The sequence below is a fragment of the Phalacrocorax carbo genome, chromosome 1, assembly GCF_963921805.1.
Source record: "Phalacrocorax carbo chromosome 1, bPhaCar2.1, whole genome shotgun sequence".
In the NCBI taxonomy this organism is placed as follows: Eukaryota; Metazoa; Chordata; class Aves; order Suliformes; family Phalacrocoracidae; genus Phalacrocorax; species Phalacrocorax carbo.
Genome location: NC_087513.1, coordinates 149,313,287 through 149,340,413, shown reverse-complemented (window position 1 = coordinate 149,340,413; position 27,127 = coordinate 149,313,287). Strand labels below are relative to the sequence as shown.

Here is a 27,127-nt window from a genome sequence, read left to right as displayed (position 1 = left end):
GGGGATTTCAATATTTGCAGGAGAAATGTAGGGCTCACAAACTCAAAGCATGTACATGAGTTCATGCCATCCCACCTGAGTGTGTAGTTTGAGAAGGTATTTGCTATAGGCTTCCAGACCAGCTCTCCCTCCTTCAATTTGTGTGGGAGCATAGGTCAGCCATGCTCCTTAGTGGGAGTGGAAGTACCTGCTTCTGCAACTCTTCTCAAGCCACAGGAAGCTTTAGTTCCTTGCCCTGTTCATCTGGGAACTAAGTTGCATTTTCAGATTCAGGGTTCTTCAGAATTCCCTTCCCCTCATCCCTTTTTCAGTGCTTGCTAGTGCTCCCTCCTGGAAAGCCTTTTTCAGTTTATTCACTTGCCTTAACAAGGTGCAAGGCATAGTTTTCAAACTCTCTTATAATAACAGCATGTCAATCTCTTTACTTTCTCCATTCTGTACTCTTATTTTTGTTACTATTCTGCCTACACTTCCTAGTTCTTTCAGTGCTTTATGCTTTTGCATACACTTCATATACACGTGTGTGACTTGAGTTATCATGACTAAATATTAAGTGTAACCTTCTTCAAGCGGACAAGTGATTTGCTCTGCCTTATAGAATATTCTATACCAGGACTGTGAAGAACCAAGGTGCCAAAAAAATCTTAATAGGTAACAGAAGAAAGGGAAGACATGCTAGAGCTGAAGTTTATTACATTAATGTGAGAGAATAACACATAAAGCGATGTTGAAATTTTTAAAATGGAGAACTGAATTGCAATTGCAGCACTTGGGGTGTTTTTCTGTTTTATATTGAGTTGTACTTTCGTCCTGATCTTTAATTCACAAATTGAGTTGGTTTCAGTAATCATAAAAAGCCTTGATGTAAAATGTAGGGGTAATGAAAACAGTTGATTGATTTTGCAACTGAAGAGGCACTGAGTTGTGGATAACTGGGTAGTTATTGGGTAAGTAGATAGAAAACAAATAGCTATGTTGAATTAAAGCAGTTTGCTTTAATGTCTTTTGGGAGTTTATCCTGTATTCTCTAGTTACCACTCGTTGTTTCCTTGATATTCAATATAGGTTATTTTTAAGCATGCAGCATTCTTTTTTGGTGTTGTCACATTAAGTTTGTTAGCAGTTTGCTTAAGAAAAGATGCAGAATTGTTGCTTTTTGTGGAATAATGGAATTGAATTGTTTGTGGTTCTGACACCATAGGGGGAGAAGAAAGGAAGTGTTGCACCTCCTCAGGGCAATAGTCAAAAGCCCAGGAAACAATCCTTTAATGACACAGGTGGTAGTTTCTGTTGGAGGTATACCAGGCCAAAGCTAAATTGTAGTGGTAAAAGATACCATGGATCCCTTTAGCTTTTTAGAAGCCATGTGTAGGAGTTTCACAGCCAGGAATAGTAGTGATGCCAAGGTTGGAGAGGGGAGTGTGTGAGGTGCTACTGGCAGTCAGCCACCTTGAGCAGTGCGTCTAATGTAGGTAAGAAGAGTTGAGATGCTACAGCTCATCTCACTGCTGACCGAGAGGACACTGACTCCGCTGAAGTGCAGGTGTCAGCTCCGGAGCTAGTGTCCCACCTGAGTTACTATATACAATGTCTGTGAAATTCAGAAAGAGAAGAAAAAAATTGCCCATAATTCCTTTCCCTGGCAAAGTCTGAGAGGTCACACACAGAGTTATATTAATATTCTCAATAAATGTGGCAGTTCCATTGAAAATTTCAAGTACTGTTTGTTGTTAGTCTCTTTTATCTTGATTAACTGGGTCCACTTCTAAAGAGGAAACAGTGCTGCTTTCCTCTATTGATTCACAAATAGGCTTTTATACTTTGGAAGAGAGAAAGCACAGATAAAAATCCTTCCCCATAGTTCGCCAAAGTCCTGCAAACTGTAATTATATAGAGATTTAATAATGCTAAGCTTTTGAAACCAGCTTGTTCCAGTTACTGTCATACAGTGCTTCTGATAGTCCTGCCATTTTGTAAAATCTGCTGGTTGGATTAATGGACCTGCATATTTTCTAATGAGTTGTTAGAGCTGTCTGTAATAATTTTTTCACTGTGTAAGAGCTCTGCACCTGAACCAAAACATTGTGTTTGGACCTGTACAAATGTAGAAGTGGAATATAGCTTTCCAAAGCTATCTGTTGTTAACATTCAGTTGGAGGAAGTGAGGTGAAAAGCAGGAGGAAAGTGCTGCAGTATCTGAGGGCAGTGTTATTAAAATGCAACCTGTTCTTTCCCTGGGTCATTAGTAATAGGAGCCACTCTGTAAGTAGAGAGTTTCATTATTTAAGTATCTGTTTATAAATTGTGTTGGTTTATCTGAGTTCTCAGAACTTCCTAACAGAAACATAGTGTGGATATAATAGGAGGCTTTTTTCTGTCGTAACTGAACTGAATCAGCAACACTTCTGCCAAATTATATGAAAATAAAGCAGGAAAAGACTGTCAGGGCTTCTGGCTCATATTCAGAAGCAGTGGTTTTGCTAATGCTGTAGTATCTCTACTGTTTCTACATGCTCTGTGCTGTTAAGTATTGCAAAAATCTGTACCGTAGACAAGGTTAGAAGACTGGATTGCAATGATTATCAAAGCCATGGACTGAACAAATACAGGCAGTTTCCCAAGAAAAGTCTGAATGCTTTCTCTAGTCTCTGAGCTCTAGGTTAGGTTGGTTTTTTGTTTTTTTTTTTCTTTCCTTGTGCTGTAAGAATCCCATCTTCTGATTTCCCTCAGGTAATCGGAGAACTCAGTTCTTTGTTCTTGATAGTGCTATGCTGTTGTGCAAATTTAGTTTTGAAGTCAGGAAAACTTTAAACTTTTTTTGGAGGTTGATTCAATTCACTAAGTTTTTCTGGTGTCTAAATAAGAATATATCCATAACAGCATTCATTTTTGATGTGGAGTTTGTGTTTTTTCTTATGTTCTTTTCAATTTGGTACACCTCTTGTTTTCGTCGGTAAGATGCATCCTCCTCATATAGCCACAGTTGCTCTAAAAGCAGTGGTAAGGCATTTTCTTCAACCTGTAACTGACATTGTTACACTAATGAATGAGTGTAACTCTGCAGAACTCTCCATTATGCAGATGACTAAAATGACATTGTTTGGCCTCTATATTATTGTTTGTTTGCATGTATTTCTGACCCTTACTGGAAGCTGTGACACTGTTCTCATTCACTGGGTGTTATGGCACTGGTTATGTTATCTGCCACCTCACGATCAGTAGCCATGTTGTACAGTAAAATACTGAAATTAAAATCCCTGTCTGAAGGGTATATCGTAGTAACTCAGGCATAGATGCGCTTAAGTGGGTTCACATCCCTTCCCAATGGCAACGTCTCCTGTCAGAGTGTTGGTGGAACAGGCCTGTGGCTGTTTGCATTGGCCATGTGCAGTATGTACAAGAGGTACTCAAGCTGAGGCAAGTGCTAGAAATAGGACATACTTTTAGCAGAGGTATAAACAATGGTATGAAGAGACCTCAAGGGAAAGTTGTAGCTTCTCTAGTCTGGGAAGTGTTGAACTATAAGCATGGTAATATTTCACCGTAAGATAAGAGTACTGGAGGTATCCCTTCATTGTGTTCAGGGACCTACAGTATGCTAAGAGTAGAGTCAGATGATTGTGATTGTCCTTCCTAGCTTGTTTAGGGGCTCTACTCTTTATGAAATGCAGATCTCGGCATCACTGTTTTTGAAAAACAATTTTAAAAAGCTGTTAGTAACCAGGAATTAATCTCATTTTGCTTATAAAATAGGCAGTACATATATATACGATACCTTGGACCAAGCCTCAGTGTAGAGTATTGTAGCTTAAACATGTCACAGATGGATCCTGGTGAACACTGTGCTCGTAATTCTGCTGCAATTGCAATTCAGGGTTTTGGGGGCAATTTTGAGTTAGTTAATGATCTTGGAAACACAGAGGAAAAATTATGAATCACTAAGAAAGTGACTAATAAAGCAAGGGATGCAGACAACAGTCTTAGTAATTTTAGCTGAAATATTGATAAAGACTTATATCAGGTCACAGTGATATCCATGCAACTGTCTGGGTTTTTCCTGGCAGATTTTTTTGAATCCAGTTTGCTGGAAAGCAGGCAATTGCAGCTTTCCCTTTCCTGATTTTGTATGCACGGAGGTCTAATTCATGCTTGCTGTTAATATAGATCCACAGCCTTTACAAGGCAGGAAGCACTGGTAAGAGAAGCTTGCCTGATATCCTTATGAATTACAGCCACAGTGTATGTTCAAGCTGTTTCAGTTAAAAGAGCCTCTTGACATTTGAGTTGTATTCTGTATTGATCTATTTTCTGAGACAGTCAACACAAGGAGATATCTTTTCTTAAAAGGCATATAAAGTTAAAATATGTCTTTTTAAATTATTATGTTATCCCAGCATCCTTGATACTTTCTGCAGCAGGGATCTCTAGAACTAAGTGGCAAAGGCTCATGCTGAAGGCCATGGACAAGTTTGTTTTTCAGGGGAGAGTGGATACCTAATGCTACCTTTTGACTGACAGCTATGGAGCAGTCTGAGTATTTTCTCAGAGGAGGTATCCTGTAAGCCATAACAGTCTTTTGTGCATCTTTTCTGTCTTCCCTCTCCATCTGTACAGGCACAGTCTGTGTGAACGTGTCCATACCAGTCAATAATTCAGCAAACTGAAGTGTTTTGATAGCCCACAATGCTGCATTTTATTAGCTCCCAGACTGCCTTTTTGGATTTTCAAGGAACTTTCTCTCCGATTAATCTGCTGTAGGAAGGGATGGCCTTAAACCTTGTGAGGACAGAAGCCAGTTGATGACATTTGATCTCAGTGTCAGGGATTAGTCTCAAGCTCTCTTTTGTTTAGCAGTATAAATGTGGGCCAACGAAGTTTTTTTTCCTTTCTCTAGGATATAATAAAATATCATATATGACTTAACTGTCACAAATCTGGGGAAGTAATTGACTTTGCTAATGGGAACGCAGTGGAGGTAGTCATCATAATTAACATGTTGTTGATATTGAGAGTAACAGGACATGGGTAAGAGTGTACAGTAAGTATTTGTAGGCAGTTAATACAAAAAAGAGTAGAGTTACTCAACACGCAGGAAGGATCACTTCAAAGGAGATGTTCATGAAATGGCGAAAGGAAACTTAGGACAGTTTTTAAGTTACTGGCTCCAAAATCTCTTTTTCTGTGAAAGAGTTTCTTTTGAGAAGATGGATCCCAGTTTTATAGGCACAAATGAAAATTCCGCTGCATAGAAAATAGATTTTTTTTCAAAGCAGTAGGCTGCAGAGAAAGGGTTTGATAGATGACACTATAAATAAAAAGTGTCATTTTAAAAGACAACATTACAGTGGGGGAGGGGAATAAATAGAAGGGAGAAGAAATACTGAATTCACTGTGGCTATGAGTAAGTGCCTATACAGAGTGCGTTGTTTTTCTTTTCTAGATCCCTTGCCAGTTTCCAGCCAATACTGGAGAACAAGGCTGCTGCTGTAGCTTGTGCAGTACAAGAGAGGCTTTTTGGTCAGCATTGTTTAATGAGTTATTTTTACCTTGAGTGCCAGCTTCCAAGTGCCTCATTTTCCATACTTGTTATTAATGGCAATAGCTGGAAAGCCCACATGAAATACAATCCCTCCCTGAAGGAGTCACTGTCCTTTTCAAGATAGAATGCTGGGCAAAATGAAAGAACGAGAAGCTCTGTCAGAGCATATGTTTCCAGATACAGTGAGGGCATTGGGAATGGCTCTGTAATATGCTGCTGGAAGTACATTTGACATGTTACACTGCCGTGCTTTTTTAGCTAACAGGAAATAAAAAATACATTCCCAACTGATGCATATTGCATGGGAAGGGACCTCTGCATGTTCCAGAGCATTTCAGCCAAGTGGATGTTGTGAGGTTATTTTTTTGGCTCTGTTTTGGATGTAAGCTTGTAGTGTGACAAAGACCAAGACTGTATCTTTTCCTGTGGTACAATAGTTACCTCCCTGGTTACTGTTAGCTTACAGTTTAGTTGCAAATATAAACAAAGTTTGATCACGACAACTGAAACCTTACCTGCAGTTAAACAGAACTGGATGTTGTTTGGCCTTCTCCATACTAGGGAGCGTTGGGCTTTACCTATACTATTTGGTGTTTCCCATTTCTCAGCACCAAGTAATAGCTGAAGTGTTAAATGCGCCTTTTGCTTCTCACTCTCTCACCTGTAAAAAGCCGATGCCATCGCTTTCACAAAACTTCTGAGAGGATTCATTTGCCTATGAATCACTTGGAGATCCAAGAGAGAAGACTGGTTTTCCCACAAATTTCTCTTCTACATGAAGCTACATTTATTTCCAAGAAAAATGTGTTTCCAGGTCTTTCCTGAGTGAAGAGTGCCTGAGCTGCAGCCTTCAGCCACATATGTACCAAGAAGACACCTCTTCCACACACACTCTTGTCTTCCAAAAAAGTGACAAGCATTTGTCTGAGCCTTAGTAAAAGCATTGAAAATACAAGACGTTCTGTGTATCCTCTGAAGGAATAACTGAATGTTTGCAATTCCAGAACACTGTGCTTGTGACTTCAGTTGCTTCAGCTGAATCAGCAGCACAAAGTTTGCTTCAGACAAGAAGTGTTTCCTGTGACAAGGATGGCTTTTTCTGGAAGGGGGGAGGACCAGGGCGTATGAGGAGGATGGATAGGCCTGGGCTAAAGTTGACACCTTCCTCCCTGCCTTGTGGCTATCACTCTCATATGGTGACATCTATCTGTTTACAGCATACCATGCTGCTTTGAAGTCAACAGGAGCCAAGTGCATGCTCCAGCTCCCAAAGGCCAAACATCCTTCTAGTAGGCTTTATCATAAACTGTGGCTTGTCCAAATGAGTAAGTGTCAATACACAGAAAATACCTAGAGGGGAATTACTTCAGTCTGCAGTCTCACAGTGTTAAAATGTTTTTTCCAGACAGTTTCCAATTTCAAATATTTGTTGTATTTTGCTTTGAAGATTTGCAAAATATCCTCCAGAAAGGACTTCTGGGAATGACACAAATGTTTCTTGGAAAAAAAACTAAGCCATTGAAGAGACCTGGATTGTAATGCATGTATTTACACAGCCAATTAAGTAGCAGAGAGCTAAGAAACATTGTGGCTGTGGTTACAAAGCCACTTACTTTATAGCATTGGTAAAGATATTTATCTGAAGTGTTCAACTTTTCTCATCTTTGGAAATGCTACCTTGGTACTATGTCTGGTGACTGGGAGACGTGCAAAAAAAAAAACAAATGTAGGTAAGTCCCAGGTGAAATAAGTTGTTCTTGTAAGGGTACTATTGAAAAATCTTAAAAGTTCTTGTTGGAAGAAAATGCGCGTGCTGAAATCATCAGCTATTCTAGAATTGATTTAGAATTTGCATTACAAATACTGAGAAGTACTATGCAAGTATGCTAGCATTGATGAGAGGTTAGAAGTGTTTCATGGTGAGAAAACAATGCTTGTTAAAGCTGTTAGAGGGATTCTTAAGAAAGCTTTTGGACAGGGGAGAGTTAATATGCACTTTTAGGAAGAAAGATACTCTTATTAAGGTAATAACAATTCTTTTTTTTCTTTGCCTACAGGAAGGAGTTGAAGTGAGGGTTGCCAGAATATTCAATACCTTTGGTCCTCGAATGCATATGAATGATGGTAGAGTTGTCAGTAATTTTATCCTACAAGCCCTCCAGGGAGAACCACTAACAGTAAGTAATGACCTGTCAGTGACATTGAAGAGTTGTTCATCTTTATATCCTGTCCTCATGTGCTATGAAAGAGGCTGGATTTTAGAAAACATAGACATTCCCCCTGCTCTAAAAATCTAATATTCCAGTATATGAAGCTCAAGTGTATAGAACTCCATACCCAAGGATGTGCTCTGTTGATGGTATTGGTGTTCCTTTCCCAGAGAGAAATAAGGCTACCAGTTGCAATCTGAGAAAGTGCTTTAGTCATCCTGAACTTGAATCTCTGACTGTCACAACTCTTCTATGGGAACACGGCATGACAAGGCTTACAGAATCACATTTTGGTATTTCTTCCTGCTGAGGAACTTTCTCTGAACCCTTTTTGGAAGTTAGGCATCTAAATGTCTTTTTGCAAGCTTGGAGATCAGCCTAAATTTTCCATGTATAATGTAACGTTAAAGGCTTTCAGGAAACATCATCTGTTAGTAAATAAGGCTGGCCAGGACTGTTTTCGTTACCATTGACAAACTGGTGTGGCATGACCCACATCTGTACAGCTATTTTCCTGCTGAAGCAAGTTGTCACATCCAAACTGTTTTCTGTGAATGGTCCTTGGCTCTTGGTAATGCTTAAGCAATGTCACAACATTGTCTGGGAGAGCAAGAGCTGGCATAGGCCAAAACTCTGCCAAAGGTGCTGCTGCTAATGTAGCAATACAGACAGTACCTGACCTATACCCTGATCCTGTTTTGTTTACTGTTATAAAATAATGAGGATATGTAAAATAAATGAGGAGACATCCTGAAACAGGGAGAAGTAGTTTGAAATCTGAGATCAGTTGTGAAGTCATGGAAACATTTACAGTTTATGTGACATACAACAGAAATTTCATATAAGTATTTGTTAATATTGCCTAGATTAGAAGAGTGAAGTACCAGGAAATCACTCAACTGCTTCTGCTAAATAACTGAAAATGTTGCTGAGTACCGCCACAGGGCAGCTATCTTGAGATTGAGACAGCATTCCTTCTAATGGAGGCTGCCAAATCCAGTGTTCCGCCCAGAATTCCTCTAGGAAGGAGCAGAAAATCCGAGGAGGAAAGGGTGAAAGTTTTGTGGCAACTCCCACTACCATGACTCTTGTAGAGCAAAATCTGAAACTAGACGGAACATTGAAGAGTCTAGACCAGGGAATGAGTCGTGCCCAGGCAAGATGAAGCTTGGTGTCCTGTGATAGATCTTCCCTAACTTTAATCTTTTTCAGTAATATGCCAAAATATGGCTACCCCCGCAAAACTTGGGTAGTAGACACCACCCTACTGACAGTGTGAAATCTAGACCTCTTTATAAAAAAAGAAATTAAAAAAGCTCAAGTTGTGTATATTCTGCAAAGGAACACACATCACCTGGCTTAAGTACACTGGTAATTTTTGAAAGATTGGTCTTCTCTGGAGGTCAGCATTTCCTTACTTGCTTGCTCTTTATCAGTGATTGTTAACTTAGGCAATTTGTTATTATTTTTTAATGTTATCAGAGATGCATCTTGGCTACCCTGTCACTCCTAACCATTGCTAAATTTCTGGTTTAGGCTTACGGTTATTTCAGAGTAAAAAGCCTGTAGTAATTTGAATGCTGTGTTCACCGCATCTCCTAAAGATTTGCGTTTTCCCCAGAGATTTAAATTTTTTCTACAAAGCACTGCCAGTGCTCAGAATATGGTAGCAATTGTGTGATGCTGACTGTGACTTAATGGCCACTGTTTACAAGGAAATATGACATTTCATGTGTCATATAAGTCAACACTAAGACTGCAGATGCCCAGGCTTAGACTCCAGTAGCTGACAAAACCAGTGAGCCCACCTTGCCTAGTCTTTACTGATAGGAGTCTCTTCAGCCCTGGTTAGGCGAATTGCACAACCACATGAGTTCAGTACTTGGTGGTTTTTGGTTTTTTTTTTCATTTCAAAACGTCAGAAAAAAGGCACTCAAATTCCTGCAGAAAGAGTTGCATTTTCTTTCCCAGGCATCTCCCCAGAGCTGCATGTTGAGGCTGGTTCTGTTTGTTGCAAGACACTAAGCAAGTAGAAGTAAGACAAGGAGATGGAGCTTCTTGCATTGACACTTTTGATCCTTGTAGGACTTAGTTGTATCAAAATATGAGTGTAACCATACACTGGTTTGTCAGTATTGTATGTTCCCAGGGTGGCATCCTGGGGCATAAAGTCCGAGCCTCTAAATGCTGTTCAGAAAGCTTATCTGGCCTACAGAGGGCCAGAAGGTACTTCCGTTTTTCAAGTTTGTTCCCCAGTGCATATAGTGAGCGGTTGCACTATTTGGCCTCAAACATCTTTTTCATTCGTGCTTAGTTTCTCAAGTTTTATTGAAAGTAGTGCTGTAATTTTTATAACAAGAATAGAGTGCGAACAGTAACTGGAAGTTTAGTGAAGCCTAAATATGAATCGGCTATGTTGTTTTAAAACATACAAAACGTACAATCCATGGGATATTTCAGAGCATCAGTAAAAGAAGTCTGGAGTCAGTGCTGTGGGAGGGAATATTGAAAACTTTTCTTTTTTTCTTTTTATATTTGTAAATGCCATAGTATCTAGACTTTATCAAGAATGTAAAGAGGATAAGATAGAACATTTTGCCCAGCATCAATGTCCTGTCAGGAGTAACCATCAAATTACTGAATATGAGAAAAGACCTAAGGGGAGAGTTGTTTAGCTGACGAGGTCAAATAAAATTAATTGTAAGCAATAAGCAGCAGTTGAGACCAAAAAAAATTTCACCCATGTATCATCACAGAATTTGTCTGACAGGAGTACCAAGTGTTGATGATCTTTTTAGAAACTGAATGTGTTCAGTCTCTTGGTTCAAAGTAGTTGTTCAAATGGAGTACGTAATCTATTGAGAAAACAACCTCTTTAATTTAAAGAGATTATAGCCTATGCAAATATGATCATTGCTGCTTTAATATAAAGCAATTGTAAAGAGTTTATTAAGAGAAACTGGGAGGAGGAGACAACATTGTATTTTCCAGCCACTGCCTGTATGTCAGAAAGGTAGCCACATGGATGACTCTGCAGAAATCATGCACAAATGACTTAGTTCTGTAAAACTTACCCCAAAACGTAAAAGAAAACAAGCATGAAGCTCTATATACATATATAACATCTGCTTCCTGTTTGCTTTGGGAGTCCATCAGGCTGCCAGTGTGCTCTCCTGGTGCATTTCTCTCAGAATCAGTTATTGGGTAAACTCTTAAACCCCTGGTCTTATCCAATGCATGAACTCTTTTGGTTCTGAATTGGCCTCAGAGAGCAGCAGGCTTACCAAGTGACAGATGATGGCATGTACACCTATTCTATTGTCTTTCCCGTCGCCTAGGAAAACAAATGTGCTTTCTATTCTGTCCTTCCAATAAGCTTTTCTGTTGTAGCAGGTTGATGGTAGGATGTGTGCATCCCCAGTTAAACTTAAGTGTTTTCACCACTTAAATATGCCTACTGATAGCTTTCAGAATTTAAGTATTCATGTTCTAGGGACTTTAGTACTGCACATAATTAAACTGTGGAAAAAAAAAAAGCTATCTGATACCTTTGTGTACACTTCACTGTCTGTTTGAACTTAAACAACTTGCTTGTTCCAAAGTGCCAGCACATAACCTGAGAAAACTTTTTATTTTTTCCTGTGTAATATTTTGACACAGTTCTGCACAGGTGGCTTTGGGAGACATATCCTCTAGAAATTATTCTACCTACCATTTCCCCAGATAATCATATTTAGAGCCACATGATTTTTTTTTTTTTGGTCCTGATTGCTTTAAACACTGTTTTTCTTTACAATTTTTAGAGACCACTAACATTTGGAAGTCTCTCTGAAGTTGGCTGTTGTTAATGAGTGATTAAAAATTGCTCATCATAACCACATCTTAGGAGTCTGAGGTTTGCTTTAAATATTTGGCACTCTCCTCTGGCTGCATGCATGCTGAAGCCTCTTTCAGTGTTCCAGGAGAGGACAAAGCATCACTCTGTCCTACATCCCTGAAAATGTTTCCTATATGCAGAGTTCTGGTTAACAAAATGCGTAAGGTTATATTTGCTGGAGACATGCCCAAAAGTTAAAAAGACCTTCAAAGAACTGATACTTTGCCAAAGGCTCTGCAAGCACATCTCTTTCCATTCCTGTAACATTGAGCTTGTGTCTCAGGTGTTTCTCCTTAGGATTTTTTTCTAGAATGGTGAGGAGAAGATTATTGGGCTAGAGAGGACTTTCATATTTATGTAACTTTTCTAATTTTCATCTGGTTTTAGGTCTATGGACCTGGAACTCAGACGAGAGCTTTCCAGTATGTCAGGTAAGCCTTGTTTGTACTGTCTGGTACTTACTTCACTTAATGGTTCTTTGAGCTTGGCCAACATTTTATGCATGTGCATTTTAGTCAAAGAAATTATATGCTTTCTTAGGCCAGCTTTACTTTCAGCAGGGAGACAATGAAGTTTTTAAAAATACCAAGAAAAAAATTATTAGTTGGTTTAGAACTTTGAAGTGAAATACTAATGTGTTCTTCCCTTCAAGGGACAGCAAGTAATGGGTAGGTAAGGTTTTTTTATGCTGAGCGGTTTGTCAGTCCTTGCATTTTAATGCAATGCTGCCACCTTGTGCCTGTGGGGGTGCTGTGGTCCCTGTGCGTACTGTATGTGCGCCTGTCCCCTCCTGAGGGAAGGAACCGGTTGAGGGGGTATTGCTGTAGCTGATGTTTGTGGTTGTAAGCAAGGGTAGAGTGTACTTTCACTACGAAAAAGTGAATCTGTTACTCAGAATCTTTTGTTCTGTCGTGCTAGCTGAAAGTCCATGCCAGGATGTTGGGTTATTTTAATCATTCTCCACTTGGAAATATTCTTTCCTCTGCTGAAAGCAATAACAGTGGTGATGGATGCTGCAGAAACTCCATTAGTTCAAAGTAGCCACTCCTTTCCTCATTATAAGTCATAATGAAAGGGATCTGGATTTGTACGTCCAGGGGCAAGCTGCTGACTTTGTTGCTGATAATCCAAAATAACTTTGGGTTTGGGTTGGGTTTGTTGTGGTTTGTTTTGGGGTTTTTTTTGGTTTGGTTTGGTTTGGTTTTTTGGAGGGGGGGGCGGTGTTGGGGGGAGGTAACACCATAATACTGTTTTATAACAAACTTGGTTTAAGAATTTCTGAAAGCAAGAAGGCAATTCAAAGAGCAAACTGCAAAGCAGGTGGTGGTGTCATGTGCCTCTGTATTACAACTTCCTCTATTCCATTTGAAAAGCATTGGAAATGGACCTCTAAATATGCTTGGGTCTTGAGGGAAGAGGAAGTATTAATTGATTTTTAGTAACTTAGTATTTTTTTTATGTTCTTCCATATGCTTAGATGAACTATAGGCAGCGTATTCCAAAGATAATCACCCTTGCAAACTAACCTCCAGTTCAGTATATCTTAAAATAGGGACTGTGGAACAAACAGCCAAGAACACATGTACCCACTGAAGTATACACTAAATCTGATTTCAGCATTCCTTACTTAGCTGCCTGATCTGCTTTACTGGAGCTGTGAGGAGGCAGCTCTCTTTTTAGACAAGAATATCTTTTATAGGGAAGTGGAAACTGCCTCAATCTGTTCTTCCCTTTTTATAGTGATCTTGTGAATGGTTTGGTGGCATTGATGAACAGCAATGTCAGCAGTCCTGTCAACCTGGTGAGTATGAGGGCTCCACTCTACTGTGTTTGCTGCGCAGTTGCCAACATCACCTCTGTTTTCCTCCTTGTCACTTATGCTGATTTCTAGAAAAAAATAAATCAAGCAAAAAAGCTCTTTCCATTATGCATAATGTATTATTCCATGTATTCTCTTTATAAATAAGATGATTAAGCCCCTAGATGTTGAGATCTTACAGGTCCAAGAACAGGATAAATTTGCTAGAGTTTTTAATTTGTTTTAGCAAAAAGATTTATGTAATTAGAATATGAAAAAAAAAAAAAAAAAAAAACAGAACAAAAAAAAACAGAATAAAATGAGGAGGGGGACACAGCACATACAAAATACACCAAGGAAATGATTGAAGAGTGGTTTTGATGAAAAAAAGCACTGAAGGAATACTTAGCTCTAAATAACTAGAAATCACTTCATACCAGTCTTGATTAATATTTGATTGCATCATTTTCTAATATTGATTAACTTAACTTTTCTAATAGGGTTTTTGTTCTGTCCCATTTGTTGTTACCTTATTCTCATCAGTGGATATAAGAATAGAAAAAGGATGCATATGCCAGGTCATTTCTGCGTATGCCAACTTTTGCTATATCAGGTATTCAGCCCTGCAGGGTGGTCATTCACTAGATTTTCCTTTTTTACTGTGGCCATAAATGCAGTTCTGTGTGTCTATCTAAATGCTGTTACTTTTAAACCCCATCACACATTTTGTATCCAAATCTACATGTACCTGAATGTTCAGCTTTAGTCAAATGACGTAGTAAGAAGAGTTTTGCAAGAAGGAAAGCTAGAGATGGAGGGAATTGAGTCTGATGAAGGTGGGCTAATGCTAACAGGAAGCTTTCAGCATTTTGTTCTGAAACATTGATCAGGAGTTCACATGCAAGTTGATTAAAAAAATGAGAGTTAAGAAAAGGAATATTGTACAGGAAAGCAAGTAGCCTTTATACATATAAATATGTAAGATTTAGTAAATGCAGAAGCAACTGTTTGCAGCTAAATTGGTTGGGTTTTGCAATTCTGGATGAACTGAGAATTTAGCATACTTTGTCATTATATCTTCTGTTTTCCACTCAGCCAAGTGCTTGAATCCACGTTTCAAACCGATGATGTGTTTGTGCAGGCTGCTGAGTGGTCTATGCCTTTGCTGTGATTGAGGTGCATTTGCCCATTCTTTACAGACTGAGTTTTTTGGGCACCCCCCTACACACATTGAATTACCAAGGCAAATGTAATAGAGGGCAACTTTTCTAATGAGTATGGAGCTTGCCAAAGTTACATTTTTTTCATCCAAGTAGGAATAAGGCATAATGTTTAGCTTCTTTGGAGTTTAACATGACCCTGTTAGAATCATCTCATGTCAGAAAGCTAATGTGTCTTAAGGTGTTTGATTGCTATCCCTTCTATTTCTAGGGAAACCCAGAAGAGCACACTATCCTAGAATTTGCTCAGTTAATTAAAAAACTTGTTGGTGAGTATTTTTAGTAATACATAGTAAAGCTTATGAAGTACTTACTGTTGTTAGATGATTATTACTTGATAAGGGGGTGTAATATATGGATAATTTAATTGGTCTTTGGATTTCTTAATAACTTTATCAAAGGCATTTAATTGTATCCTGATCATATAATTAAATATTAGTAAGATAATCCAAAATATTGCATGAACAGTAGGATGAATACATCCTTTCTGTGTATCTGAGCTGTCTATACCAATTATTTAGTATAATGTTTGTGCTTTTTTTAGCTTTGTTTTGGCACGAGGACAATACACAAATGAAATTTAAAACACATGAATTAAAATGTCTTGCATTAACATCTTAGCTGAAATATGGATGCTTCAGCAAGGTGGTTCTTCACAATTACACATTCTGTTCTCCTTCAACTAGCATTAAAAACCACATGCTGTGTTGACAGTCTTTCTCTACTTTTCACTGATCTACCAGTGACTCTTGCAAGGGTTGTCAGCACCTCCCGGCTGGGAAGGAAACTCTGTGGCTTTCTCTTCATTCTTGCTCTGGTACCTGTAGCAAATCAGAGCTCTCAGGGATGGAAGCGAAGGGATGTGCTAAATCTTCTAGTGCGGCTTCCAAATGAGATGAAACATACTGACGCCATTAGCCAAGGGCTTTTAGTCTGTAGATTCCAGCAGTGTTTCCGAGGGATCTGAAAAAGACAAGTTCAAACGTACAGTACAGAAGCTGATGCGTGTGGTGTTTCTCATGGAGGACTATCCCCTCTGGAAAACAGCTATGAATCCCCAGGTCAGGGAAGAAAATTGAAAATCACAGAACCAGACCCATCAGGCACTTAGAATAATTGTTACTTCTGTTTGTCTGTTCACAAACAACTTGGTCGGTTTCAGTTCACCTGGAGAGGCGGTTTAGTTCTACATCCATAAAATTCCACAGTAACATGGCGTGTAAACTGTTTCCTAGATTTGGTCAGAGAAATTGTCCTGTTTCTGCGTACTGTCCTGAGGAAAGACAGGTACTATGCTGGCTATTTGAATCAGACTGGAGAGTACAGGCAAAGAGGAAGTGAGGTCCTTTACACTGCAAAACTGCTAACTGAATCACAGAACGGTTGAGGTTGGCAGGCACCTCTGGAGGTCATTTGGGTCCAACCCTTCTGCTCAGGCAGGGCCACCTACAGCCGGCAGTGGCCCTGGACCATGTCCAGACAGCTTTTGAGTAAATCCAAGGACGGAGACTCCACAGCCTCACTGGGCAACCTGTGCCAGTGCTGGGTCAACCTCCTGTATTTGTGCCCACTGCCTCTGGTTCTGTCAAAAGGCGCCACTGAAAAGAGCCTGTCTCCACCTTCTTTATACCCCCCATCAGGTATTTATACACATGGATAAAATTCCCCTGAACTTTCTCTTCTCCAGGCAGAACAGTCCCAGCTCTCTCAGCCTGTCCTCATAGGAGAGGTGCTCCAGTCCCTTAATCATCTTAGTAGCTGTTCACTGTACTCTCTCCACTATGTCCATGTCTCTCTGGTTCTGGGGAGCCCAGAACTGGACCCAGCCCTGCAGATGTATCTCACCAGTGCTGAGTAGAGGGGGAAGATTATCTCCCTCAACCTGCTGGCAGCACTTCTACTGCTGCCCAGGATACCGTTTGGCTGCTTTGCGGCAAGGGCACTTTGCTGGCTCATATTCAACTTGGTGTCTACCAGGGCTCCCAGGTCCTTTCTGGCCAAGCTGCTTTCCAGCTGGTTGGCCCCCAGCATGTACTGGTGCCTTGGGGTTGTTCCTCCCCAGGTACAGGACTTTGTACTGCTCCTTGTTGAACTTCATGAGGTTCCAGTCAGCTCTTTTCTCCAGTCTCCTTTCTCAAGGTCCCTCTGGGTGGCAGCACAGCCCTCTGGTGTACCAGCAATGCAGTATTGACTCAGTATTGACCCCTGGGGTGCACCACTAGTTATCGGCTCCAGCTAGACTTGGTGTCACTGATCACCACCCACTGGGCTCAGCTGCACATCCAGTTTTCAATCCACCTCACTTTCTGCTCATCCAGCCCTCAATAAGGATGTTATAGGAGGCAGTGCCAAAAGCCTTACTGAAGTCAAGGTAGACGATATCCACTGCTCTGCCCTGGGCTACTGAGGCAGTCATTTCATCATAAAAGGTTATTAGACTGGTCAAGCGTAATTTCCTTTTTGTAAATCCATGCTGAAAGCTTTGTGAAATGCTCTGTGAATCCATGTTCCTGTGGAACAGCTGGTTCACCCAGCTGTTGCATGCAGTGTCTGTGGAAAGCATTTTAATGGTAGAATTATGAAGCAGAAAACTGCAGAAAGACTTGATGCTCCAGTAGGTAGGAAAGATAAATGCAAAGCATAGTGAATTGCAGATGGTAATGCACAGTCTCTTGTTTAATAGGCAGTGGGAGTGAAATCCAGTTTCTCTCAGAAGCACAGGATGATCCTCAGAAAAGAAAACCTGACATCCGAAAAGCCAAGTTATTGCTTGGCTGGGAGCCTGTGGTACGTACAGCTGTATTACTGTTGTTGTGTGTAAAAATGCAGGGACGCAGAGGGGATGGGGAAAGACCACGTGATAATACTACATTTCAGTTATCAGAATATCTTCTTACACAATCTCCAGGATAGTTGTTTAAAAGGTCGTCTCTTTTATGTTGCCCAACTCACAATTCAAGAACTGCTGGGTGAGACTGTATGGCATGTGCCAGGCAGAAAAGCATATTAGCATTTGCAATAGACTAAAATAGAAAAAAAAAAGAACATTTTTAGGATAGGCATTTTAAATTTTAACTTTTTCACATGCATATTATGAAGTATCTACCTTCCTCCAACCCTGGTGAATCCTTTGAAATATGTGGTACATAGTTATGGGAGCTAATGAGTTCACTGTTGCTGCAGTCCTTATTCCTGTTTTGCTCTGGTAACGTGTTACGGAAGGAAAAAAAGTACTTTTATTAAAATATTTTTAGAAAATCTTTGGAGTAAGACTATTTTCAAGATTATCTGTAACATCACCGTAACAAAAAAGTTTGTTTGGAGTAATAGGGAGAAATATGAGCACCAGAAAAGTGTTAGAGTTTTTAGAGCTTGTTTAAAGGGAAATATGTGAAACTCAGGCAAAAAAAAAGCTAGCCAGAGAGAGATGACACATTTTTATTTTTATTTTCATTTGTATTCTTATTCTGGTGGACTGAAGTAAACCAGAATAAGAAGGCCTTATTTTGGATTATAGGTGTCACATGTAGAGATGTTAAGAGCTTATTCCGTGTGTCGATAAGCTTGAAATGTGCTCAGGGTTAGTCTAACATCTCACCACATACTGTAATGTCTGTCCACCTCTAAAGCTTAGCTACCAGCCCTCTGGGGCGATGTGATTGTTCTGCACAGCTAAAATGCAAGAAATGTAAAATGCCTGTTGTTGCTGGTTTTTTCCTTTCACAACCTTTTTGGTGAAGTTAATCGTACAAACGTATGACCAGGCATAGTTGATGATAAGAGCTGGTTGGTTTGGGGAGGTGAGGTCTACTTAATCCCCAGGGAGGGTGCGACTTTCTTAGCCAGCTCCCCATTTTAACAAGCACAGTGGTTTGTAGGCTTTCTTAGATTGGCAGACAAAAATCTTTCCAGGAAACATGTGAACCTATCTAGTAAATGTAAGCCTATTAACAGAAAAAAAGATAGCTCCAAACCCTTCTGAAAGGATTTACAGAGGCACTGGATATTAATAGACCATGCCTGAAAGCACAAGGACGATGGCAAGTGTTACAGTCACAAAAGGTTTAAAACGGTTAACTTCTATACTTCTGACCTTCTGTGTTTGGCACAGTCGGTACCAAAACTTACTCTTGCAGTAGCACTGCAGTGTCGGTTCATCAAGGCAAGTAGTTTTTGTGCTGCTGTTTTATCATCTTGTATTGATAATGGTATCAGCAAGCATGTCAGAGCATATGGCTCCTGAGAAAAGCAGGTGGTATTTCCATTGGTCCTGTCTACAAATAGTAGTGTTTAAATACAGCACAGAATATGAAAAATTACAACTATCTGTACAGGATTTAAGAATATCAAATGAGATACTGGATGATAATTTGTATCCCTTTTTCTGCATATCAATGGAGCACTGAAGAAATAAAAACTAAAAAAAAAAAACAAAACCACACCCCACCAACTTTATACCTCTCTGTGGTATATGCCATTCTGTGAGACTCTGCAAAAGAGGATCTTCAATCATCAAAAACAGAAGGGGCTTAAATTTCTGTGTGCTTATGTCTTCCAATGTATTACAAATTGAAAGTAGAATTATGTAAGTCTGTTTTGTCACTAAACAGACCAACCATAACCATCTGATGTGATTTAAATTGCTTGGGGTTTTGACTTGCTACATCAGAAAATATATCTGATGTTTAAAAGCTAACATGCATTAGCAGTGCAGGGACGTAACCAGTGTGTGGTGCTGTTAATACTTATATGGGCTAAGAATAAGACTTCCTAGCAGTCTTTTGACAGCTGTATTTAAAAAGATACCATTGTGAAAAGAGCTGATGTGAACTTAGAGTGATATGATTCTCTCCTCACTTTTGGGAACAGGTCCCATTGGAAGAAGGTTTGAATAAAGCAATTCATTACTTCCGTAAAGAACTTGAGTATCAGGCGAACAATCAGTATATTCCCAAACCAAAACCCGCAAGGATGAAAAAAGGAAGAACAAGACATAACTGAAGACTATTAGTTGGACAGGAAATTCCCTGCTTGACATTTGACGGATGTAATTTTTTTTTTCTTCTTGGGTTTGGTTTTTTTTTTTTGAGAGACTTTCAAACAGGTATCATGAAGAAAAACTGGAATTTCATTCTGAAGCTTGCTTTAAAGAAGTGGATGTGCCTAAAAATAAGAAACAAATATTCCCCTTCCCCTGCAAATCTTGCCTTGCACTTTTTAAATCTGTCTTTTTATGTAAAATAGAGTAGAAACATCTTTTAGTATCTTCAGGTTTTATATCTTGCTGTGAGATCATTTTGTTGTGACTGTCCTTGACAGTTTTATTTACTGGTTTCTTTGTGAAGCTGAAGATAAACACAAACGGGATGGAAAATGCCAATTTATTTATAAAATGGGTACTATAAAATATGAGATGTTCTACTATGCATAAGAAAAAAGCTAGGGGTATTGTCAGGTGAGAGACACTGACGTCTAAGTATAGAGGAGTTTAAAAGAATTCTGTATGAGAGCTTTATGTATTCTTTAAAAGAGAGATTTTTTCAAAGTTTTAGTTTCAGTTGTACATTTGAATTTGAGATATTTTCATTGATTGCCATGGATAAGGATATTTTGAATCACTGCTGTGTTGTGCATACTCTGGGAATAAATTTAATGTATTATTGGTTACAGTGGTTGAATATGCTATTTTAATAAAATACTGAAACTTCTATTTACTAGTTTCAGGGTTTCACTGTGGGCACATCTGTGCATTTATTGTATATTAGTTAGAAAGTAACAGTCTAAATAATTGGCTCAAAGTTAGTAACATTGATCTTTCGTTGCTTGTCTCTTACAGGAAAGGCTGCAGGATGTCTGTTGAAATAAATTGCACAAAACCATCATGATTTATTCCAGTTCAGGTAGTTGATAGGGATGCAGGAGTATAAGATTCTCTTTAAACCGTAGAGCCTAACTTCAGCCTCCCTAACAGAGGAATTGTTTCTATTTTAAGCAGTTACTTTACTGAATTGCCAGTAGATGTCCTCTACTTTGATAATTATGCCTGTCATCTTAACAAAACAAACAAACAAACAAAAAAAATCCCATTCCCCTTATTTTTAATAGTTCGCCTTTATTTTTAATACCTAAGACTGGATACCTAGGAGGGGAGATTGGCAGAGAGTTTTTAAAAGATACTTTAGCTTCGTGACACTCAAAATTGAAAATCCTAAATCTCATCAAGGAAAGTGACTTGACTTTATCTTATTAAAGCCTGATGTTTCATTAGTTTTCGAGTATCTTCAGGTGATGGTCAAAGTGGGAGTTACTCGTAGCGATGACTTGATGCCCAGACCCAGGGAGGACTCTGGGAGCAGCGTGCTGTTTAGGCACCCTTGCCTGAGCATGCCGTCCGCCAGAGCCTCCCGGCGTGTGCGAGGCTTGGGGTCTCATCTGGTCTGTCTGGTGAAGTTCCCCAGCAGTGATGGGGCTGCTGTGTTCGTTTGTGTGCCCTGCCTGGACCGGCTCTGCAGTGATCCTTTTAAGTCAGAACGGTTTATTCCCTGCTCACAGGCACAGGTTTTCTTCCAGTGGAAATCTGCTACGCAGCTAAGATGAGAAGCCAGGGAGCATTTTCTTTTCTGGACCCAGAAGTAGAATTTAGGTGTTGCACATTGCCTCCATCTTTTCACAGCTGAGCAGCTTGAGGTCTGCTTTTTGTATGAAGCCTTTTTCTAGGCACTTGATCTGGGCATTTATTCCATATTGAATTGCCTGAAAAGCACACCGTGGTGTGCGTGCTCCAAATGTGCCTGTAACCTGTCATTACTGATACACTCACAAAGCACAGCCTCTCCTTATACTCAAAACCACAGCTGGAAGTATGTGAAAGTAGTGCCCACTTCTTTAACAGTTCTGCCGTGAGAACGGTTAATCAGCTCCCAGCAGGGTGTTTTTACCCTTGAGCTCTAGATTATATCTAGGAGAAGGTGCTATTTCTCCTTATATTTTACTCCTCATGCAAATAGCGCCATTGAATGCCAAAGCACCTAGGCATTCAATGCGACCCTAGTCCAGCATTTAGAGCAGCCACTGAGAATAAACGGGAACTGTGGGTACCAGCTGTTACTTCCAGGACTGTTTTTCATTTAATCCAATGACTTCAGTGCAAAATACATAAACTGTGCTGGAACAAGCATACTTCTGGAGACTAGCACAAAATGTGCATTTTCAAAAAGGAAAAAAATAAAAATCCCTCAGGAAGTCTGAATGTTTGGATACTACAGATATGAATTTAAAAGCTTTTAAGGTTACTTCACAGCCTGACCTCCTTCATAAAAGGCGCAAATCGGAGAGCAGGCGAATGGCTGGTACCAATACAACCCATCTGTGAGTATGTGGCATGCCTCCCGCTGGGCCCGAGTGACAGTCTGTACTGATTTGCTCCTCTCCTTGTACTGTTTCTAGCTTTTGTTTCAGAGATTCCTGGTTCAGTTCCCATATTCTTTCTAAACAGTGTCTTCCAGAAACAGCGGCCAAGGCAGCTGTTGCCCTTTGTGTTTGAAGCCGGTGACTGGCCGGCTAGCTGATTCGAAAAGCATGAATTTTGTAGGTGTTAAAACAGAATCTGCTGGTGCTTAAGACCGTAAGTCTGAGGCAATTTCAAGTTTGGTCTAGTGTGAACTGAGTCTTCAAGAAGGCAGGTGAGGGTTTGCACGTTGGTGCTCTCTGCTCCTATCTGGGGTTACACATCTCGGAAGGAGAAAGAAGGCATCAAGGATGCAGGGAACCACAGGTGAGAAACACCTGCTGCCGCTCCGAAAGAGCCACTTTTGATGGAGGGTGGTGGAATACAATACTGAAAGCTTGGAAATGTAGGACCCGGGAGTAAATGAAGCCAAGCTGTGTTCTTACTTCCATACCTGAACACAGCATATTGGAGTTTTGTGCTGGGGGGGGTAGTGTCAGGAAATTTGAGAATTGGAATTTCCTGCTGTCTCCTGGTCAGACAGACATGGTAAAACTGACATGACCAGGCTTGAGGTGCTTGTTTAGTCTCGGTGATCTGCACGAACGGTCAGCTCAGCCGGTGTTAGTTGCAAGTCTCAATAGGGAATATGCAGTGTGGTGGAGGTCTGCGATGAACCGGCCAGCCTGGCGCTGGCAAGTGAGATAAGTCTTCTAGAAGGAGAGGTGTGCAAGGCATCCCCTGCTGTGGATTCCTTGAACCCCGCAAGGAGGGCCACTCTTCCTGCTGGAAATTAGCACAGTGTGAGGTCCACAGTTGATTTATTTATTTATTTTAAACATTATGTACTTTTGTTCTATTTCTATTTGTAGGCTGCTCAGAAGCTTTGTAAACCGCATTGCTGATCTACAGACAAGCTACAGCGGGGCTTGCAGACCGGATTTATTTTAAGTAATTCCATTAATGTATAGTCTGGAGAAGCCTCGTGTCTATCTTTAGAGTAGATTTTTTGCTGTATGGGGAAATCAGGATCTGACAGTGTTCCTGTGTCTGGGGTGTTTGCAGTTTCTTTAACTTACATAGACTGGTGAGTTTAGTAGCCATTGAACTCGCCACCCTCTGGGCATTTATGATGTCTCTCTCATCATATATTTTTTCAAGAAACTTTTAGAAGTGTGGTATATTCGAAAAAACTTTCACTCCTGTCAGGCAGGGTCAGAATTGAGTTTCAAAGCTGAGACAAAGTGGCAAAGGAAGGGGGGAAGACACAAACACAATTGCATAAATTTGTTAGGCTTAGAGAACAAGCTACAGAGGGTGAAACAGGGCTTTGATTAGTGTGATGGTTTAAGCTAGTCTGCATGCTTTTATTAGTATTGAGTTTAATGCTACTCGAGGCTAAAAAGTCCTTGGAGGTTGTTAAAGGCTGATCAGAGAGGACCTGTCCGCAGGAAGAAGGTGCTTTGTTAACAGCAAAGGAAGTGTGTGCTCAACATTGCTAGTCCTAACATCCGTATATCCCTCCCTGAAATCAGTGGGAATGTAGCCACCGCAAATCCATAGTTGCTCTGTGTGAACATTTCCCTGTGCCTGGATCACCAGTGGCAGGAGCAGGGAATGCCTTATTTGCGGCTCTGACTCCCTAGAATTACCAGGAACAGCAGCAATAGCTCTGGACAAAAGCGGGACTCCTTTTGTATGGCAGAAGGTTCCTCACTGCAATTCCGTATCAACAGGGAGCTTTTTCTGAAATTAGAAGTCATATTTCATGCAAAAACCAGACTCTGGGTCTCCATTCCTTTCCCAGTCCCTTTCCTCCTCTCACTTGCCTATTCCATAATAGCAACCGTGGCAACAACTTCTTGTCCACCTTGTTCCCATTTTCGGCCTGGAACAAGCAACAGCTGGTTCATCCTTCCTATGTTTTTCCCTAGTTTCTGACGTGCTCTTCAGCAAGGAGGGGATCCTCTGAATGCCTTGGTCCACGCCATGGCTAAAGAAGCTGGAGGGTCCAAAACATGAAGCCACAGGGAACTGTGGGGTGGCCTGAAGTACCACAGTCTGGGCTCTGTCCACTGCAGTGCAGAGAAAGCTCTTGAGCAAGGAAACCTCATCTTCCATCTGGGAAACAGTCCTGGGGTAAAAGTGCTCAATCCCACATTCCAATGTGTTTATGTTACAAGCAGGAACTTAAAGGGACTCCAGGCCCCCAAAACGTAATAAAAGAAATATATGACTGCTGTTGAAGACACCTGATCTGGAGAGAGATATCTCTGTCTAGACTTGGGGGTGAGTGTATGAGAGTGGCTGTGGGGGCACAGCAGTAGTACTTCTGTGCTCTGGCAGAAGGGTTACCTTAAAGGTATTATTAGCAAAGGAGGCAGGACTGCCCTGTCAGTCCGACTGACGGACTTGCCTGGCTGACACCCACAAACTGGGGGATGTGGCAGCGTCAGGTCCTGAGACATGAAGTGCTGGACCGCGGCCAAGCTGTTCCCATTCTGTAGGGAGCCACAATGAACAATGGCTGCTCTTCTGTCCTGCTGGAGAGGTTACGTGATGTCAGCGCAGGGTGGCTGGGATGATGATGATGATGATGATGATGTGAAGTGCTCTGTGCTGCCTGCACAGCATTCTGCTGTGGAAAGGCTGGGAGGAGGTGCCCAGTTTTGTCTTGTGTTTTGGGACAGAATAGTCAAAGGAAAGTAACTTTGTTAATGTAGTTAACTTTAAAGGACTCTGTGCATATTTGACAAACAGGTTTTTTTTAAATAGCTTGCCTCCTTTTGCCCAAACCTGCGATGCCTCATACCTGCTTGCTTTCTTTGTAGCTTATTGCATGTATTTTTGCATCACTGCAACTGCTGCGTTTCAAGCCAGGTGGAGCCCCTCTGCAAGAAGGAAGGTGCTCTCCCCTCAGAGCTATTTCCCTGTTGGGGGTTGACCCCAGCCAGCAGCTAAGTACCCTCACAGCCTCTCACTCTCCCCTATCCCAGTGGGACGGGAGAAAATAGGAAGAGCAAAAGTGAGCACGCTCAAGGGGTGAGATAAGAGCAGTTTAATAAGTGAAGGAAAGAAGGAAAAATACCCAAGCGGTGCAAATGCCGCTCACCATCTCCCTGGAGGATAAACCCCTGACCCCCTTCTTCTTCCTCCCAGGTGTCATTGCAGAGCAAGACATTATATGGTATGGAATATTGGTCAGATGGGGTCAGCTGTCCCACCTGTGTCCCCTCCCATCTTCTTGCCTGCCCCTAGCCTACTTGCCGAGGGGGTAGCCTGGGCAACAGACAAGACCTTGATGTTATGCCAGTGCTGTTCAGCAGCAGTGAAAACACGGGTATGTTATCAACACTTAGTCACAAATCTAAAACACAGCCCTGCACCTGTTGTTCTTGAGAAAGTTACCTCTATCCCAAGCAGACCCCAGTACACTGAAAACTTCAGCATGCAGCCCAATGTAATGGAAAGGATTTACTTTTTTCCTTTTAGAGAATCCACAGGGGAGAGATCATAGATTCTGTTGTGAGCCTGCAAGGCGCAGAAAGCTGCTGGACTGAGTCAGCCTGCAGGAGTGGACGCAGCTTACAAAGGCCTAGGGAGGGATGTTATTTATTTCCAGCACTTTTTTTTTATTCTTCCTTATTCAGCAGGTCTGAATTCCCAGTTGTTGTACATTCTGGGAAGTTATGGAAATCATCAGGATGGTTCAAACATTGGCAAATTCTGTGCGCTTTTTTTTTATAGGACACAAAATGGAAGTATTCTTCTAGGAATAGGTGTTTTCCAACCGTGCAAAAGCGTCTTGTGTTTGACTCAGAATATGATTATTCCATATTTGGAATAAAGGGTTTTCTACTGAGGAAACACACCAGTTTAAACCGATTAAACTGGCAAGGATTCCACTAAGAGCAAGTGCTCCAAAACCATGGGGAAGGCCGAGTTTTTGGAGCATGTTAGGCTAGCGCGTGTCTGCGTGCAGAGGAGAAGTGGCGAACGTGTTTGTTCGATTTGGCTCCCTTGGCAAAATGCTGTCTCCCTGGAAGCGTTCCTGCGGGGAGCGGGATAGTGCTGGGCTGCCTCTCCTGGACACCAGTCCATCACACAACGTGGGCTTTAAGAGAACGGTTAGGAAATGCACCCAGAATTAAGAAAGAAGTGAAGTGCGAAGAATGGTGTTGCCATGAGCCATGCTTCGGAAACTTGTAAGCTTTAGACGACAGACAGCTAAAGCATCCATACTGTCTGTCTTCTCCGACTCTGCTGCAGTTTGCAGTACATGTTTCATCTCTCTTTATCCTTATAAAGGATATCCTCCAGAAGGCATGGAGCCAGCCAGCCTTCCTCACCTGCACCTTCCCAGTCCTCTACATTTGTCAAGCTTCAGCAGCGCTTTCCCCCACCGAGCTCCTCCTGAAGCCCCTGGCAGCTGAAATCTCCCTCCTAGGCTCAGGTCTGCGTCAGGACTTTCTCTACAGTAACGAGAGCGAAGCAGCAACATGGCTGCTGTTGCCGTGGTCGAAAAGTTGGTTGTATTTCAGGGTTCTTAACACACACAACCCCACCTACCAACCCCCCTTTAATCCACTATACTTCATTAACAAATGCCCAGTCTCTGATACAGTTTGATGTTCTGCCTCATGTGTATAGATTCCAGTTCGAATTGGGGATAGAGGCAACGTCATGGTAGGAAGTCACATCTAGGGACTGTGTTGGGTGCTATCTGATACTAACTTCATTTTAAATAGCTTATTTTGTTATTTTATTCCCTGTATTGAGCTAGACTGAAAGCTTGCAGCTAAGTGGAAAGGGCATACAGGGGAATAATCATCAAAGATAACCTCTGGGTTGTCGTGCCTGGGGAGGGTAGGGACCACTCGGGTTAGATGCTCTGCGTCTCAGCGATTACTTCTGAAGTCAGGTTCCTGCACTGAGCCCTTTCCCTGGGGAATCCTTTCCTTTCACAGGCTTGGGAGGAAGGCGAGCTCCCCTGCACTGAACTCTTGTGAAGGTCTGTGTCCTTGCCCCAACGGGAA

General features: G+C 41.1%; 1 protein-coding gene across 1 annotated transcript in view; it reads left to right on the top strand.

Moving 5' to 3' along the window:
• UXS1 (UDP-glucuronate decarboxylase 1) overlaps positions 1-20,354 on the top strand; it is a 66,560-nt gene extending 46,206 nt beyond the window's left edge. The window contains exons 10-15 of the mRNA XM_064439534.1: positions 7,597-7,716; positions 12,014-12,057; positions 13,367-13,427; positions 14,856-14,913; positions 17,328-17,431; positions 19,514-20,354. Coding sequence (XP_064295604.1) covers positions 7,597-7,716; positions 12,014-12,057; positions 13,367-13,427; positions 14,856-14,913; positions 17,328-17,431; positions 19,514-19,645 — 519 coding nt within the window. The 3' untranslated portion in view covers positions 19,646-20,354. The remainder of the gene's footprint in view (positions 1-7,596; positions 7,717-12,013; positions 12,058-13,366; positions 13,428-14,855; positions 14,914-17,327; positions 17,432-19,513) is intronic.
• The last annotated feature ends 6,773 nt before the right edge of the window (positions 20,355-27,127 follow it).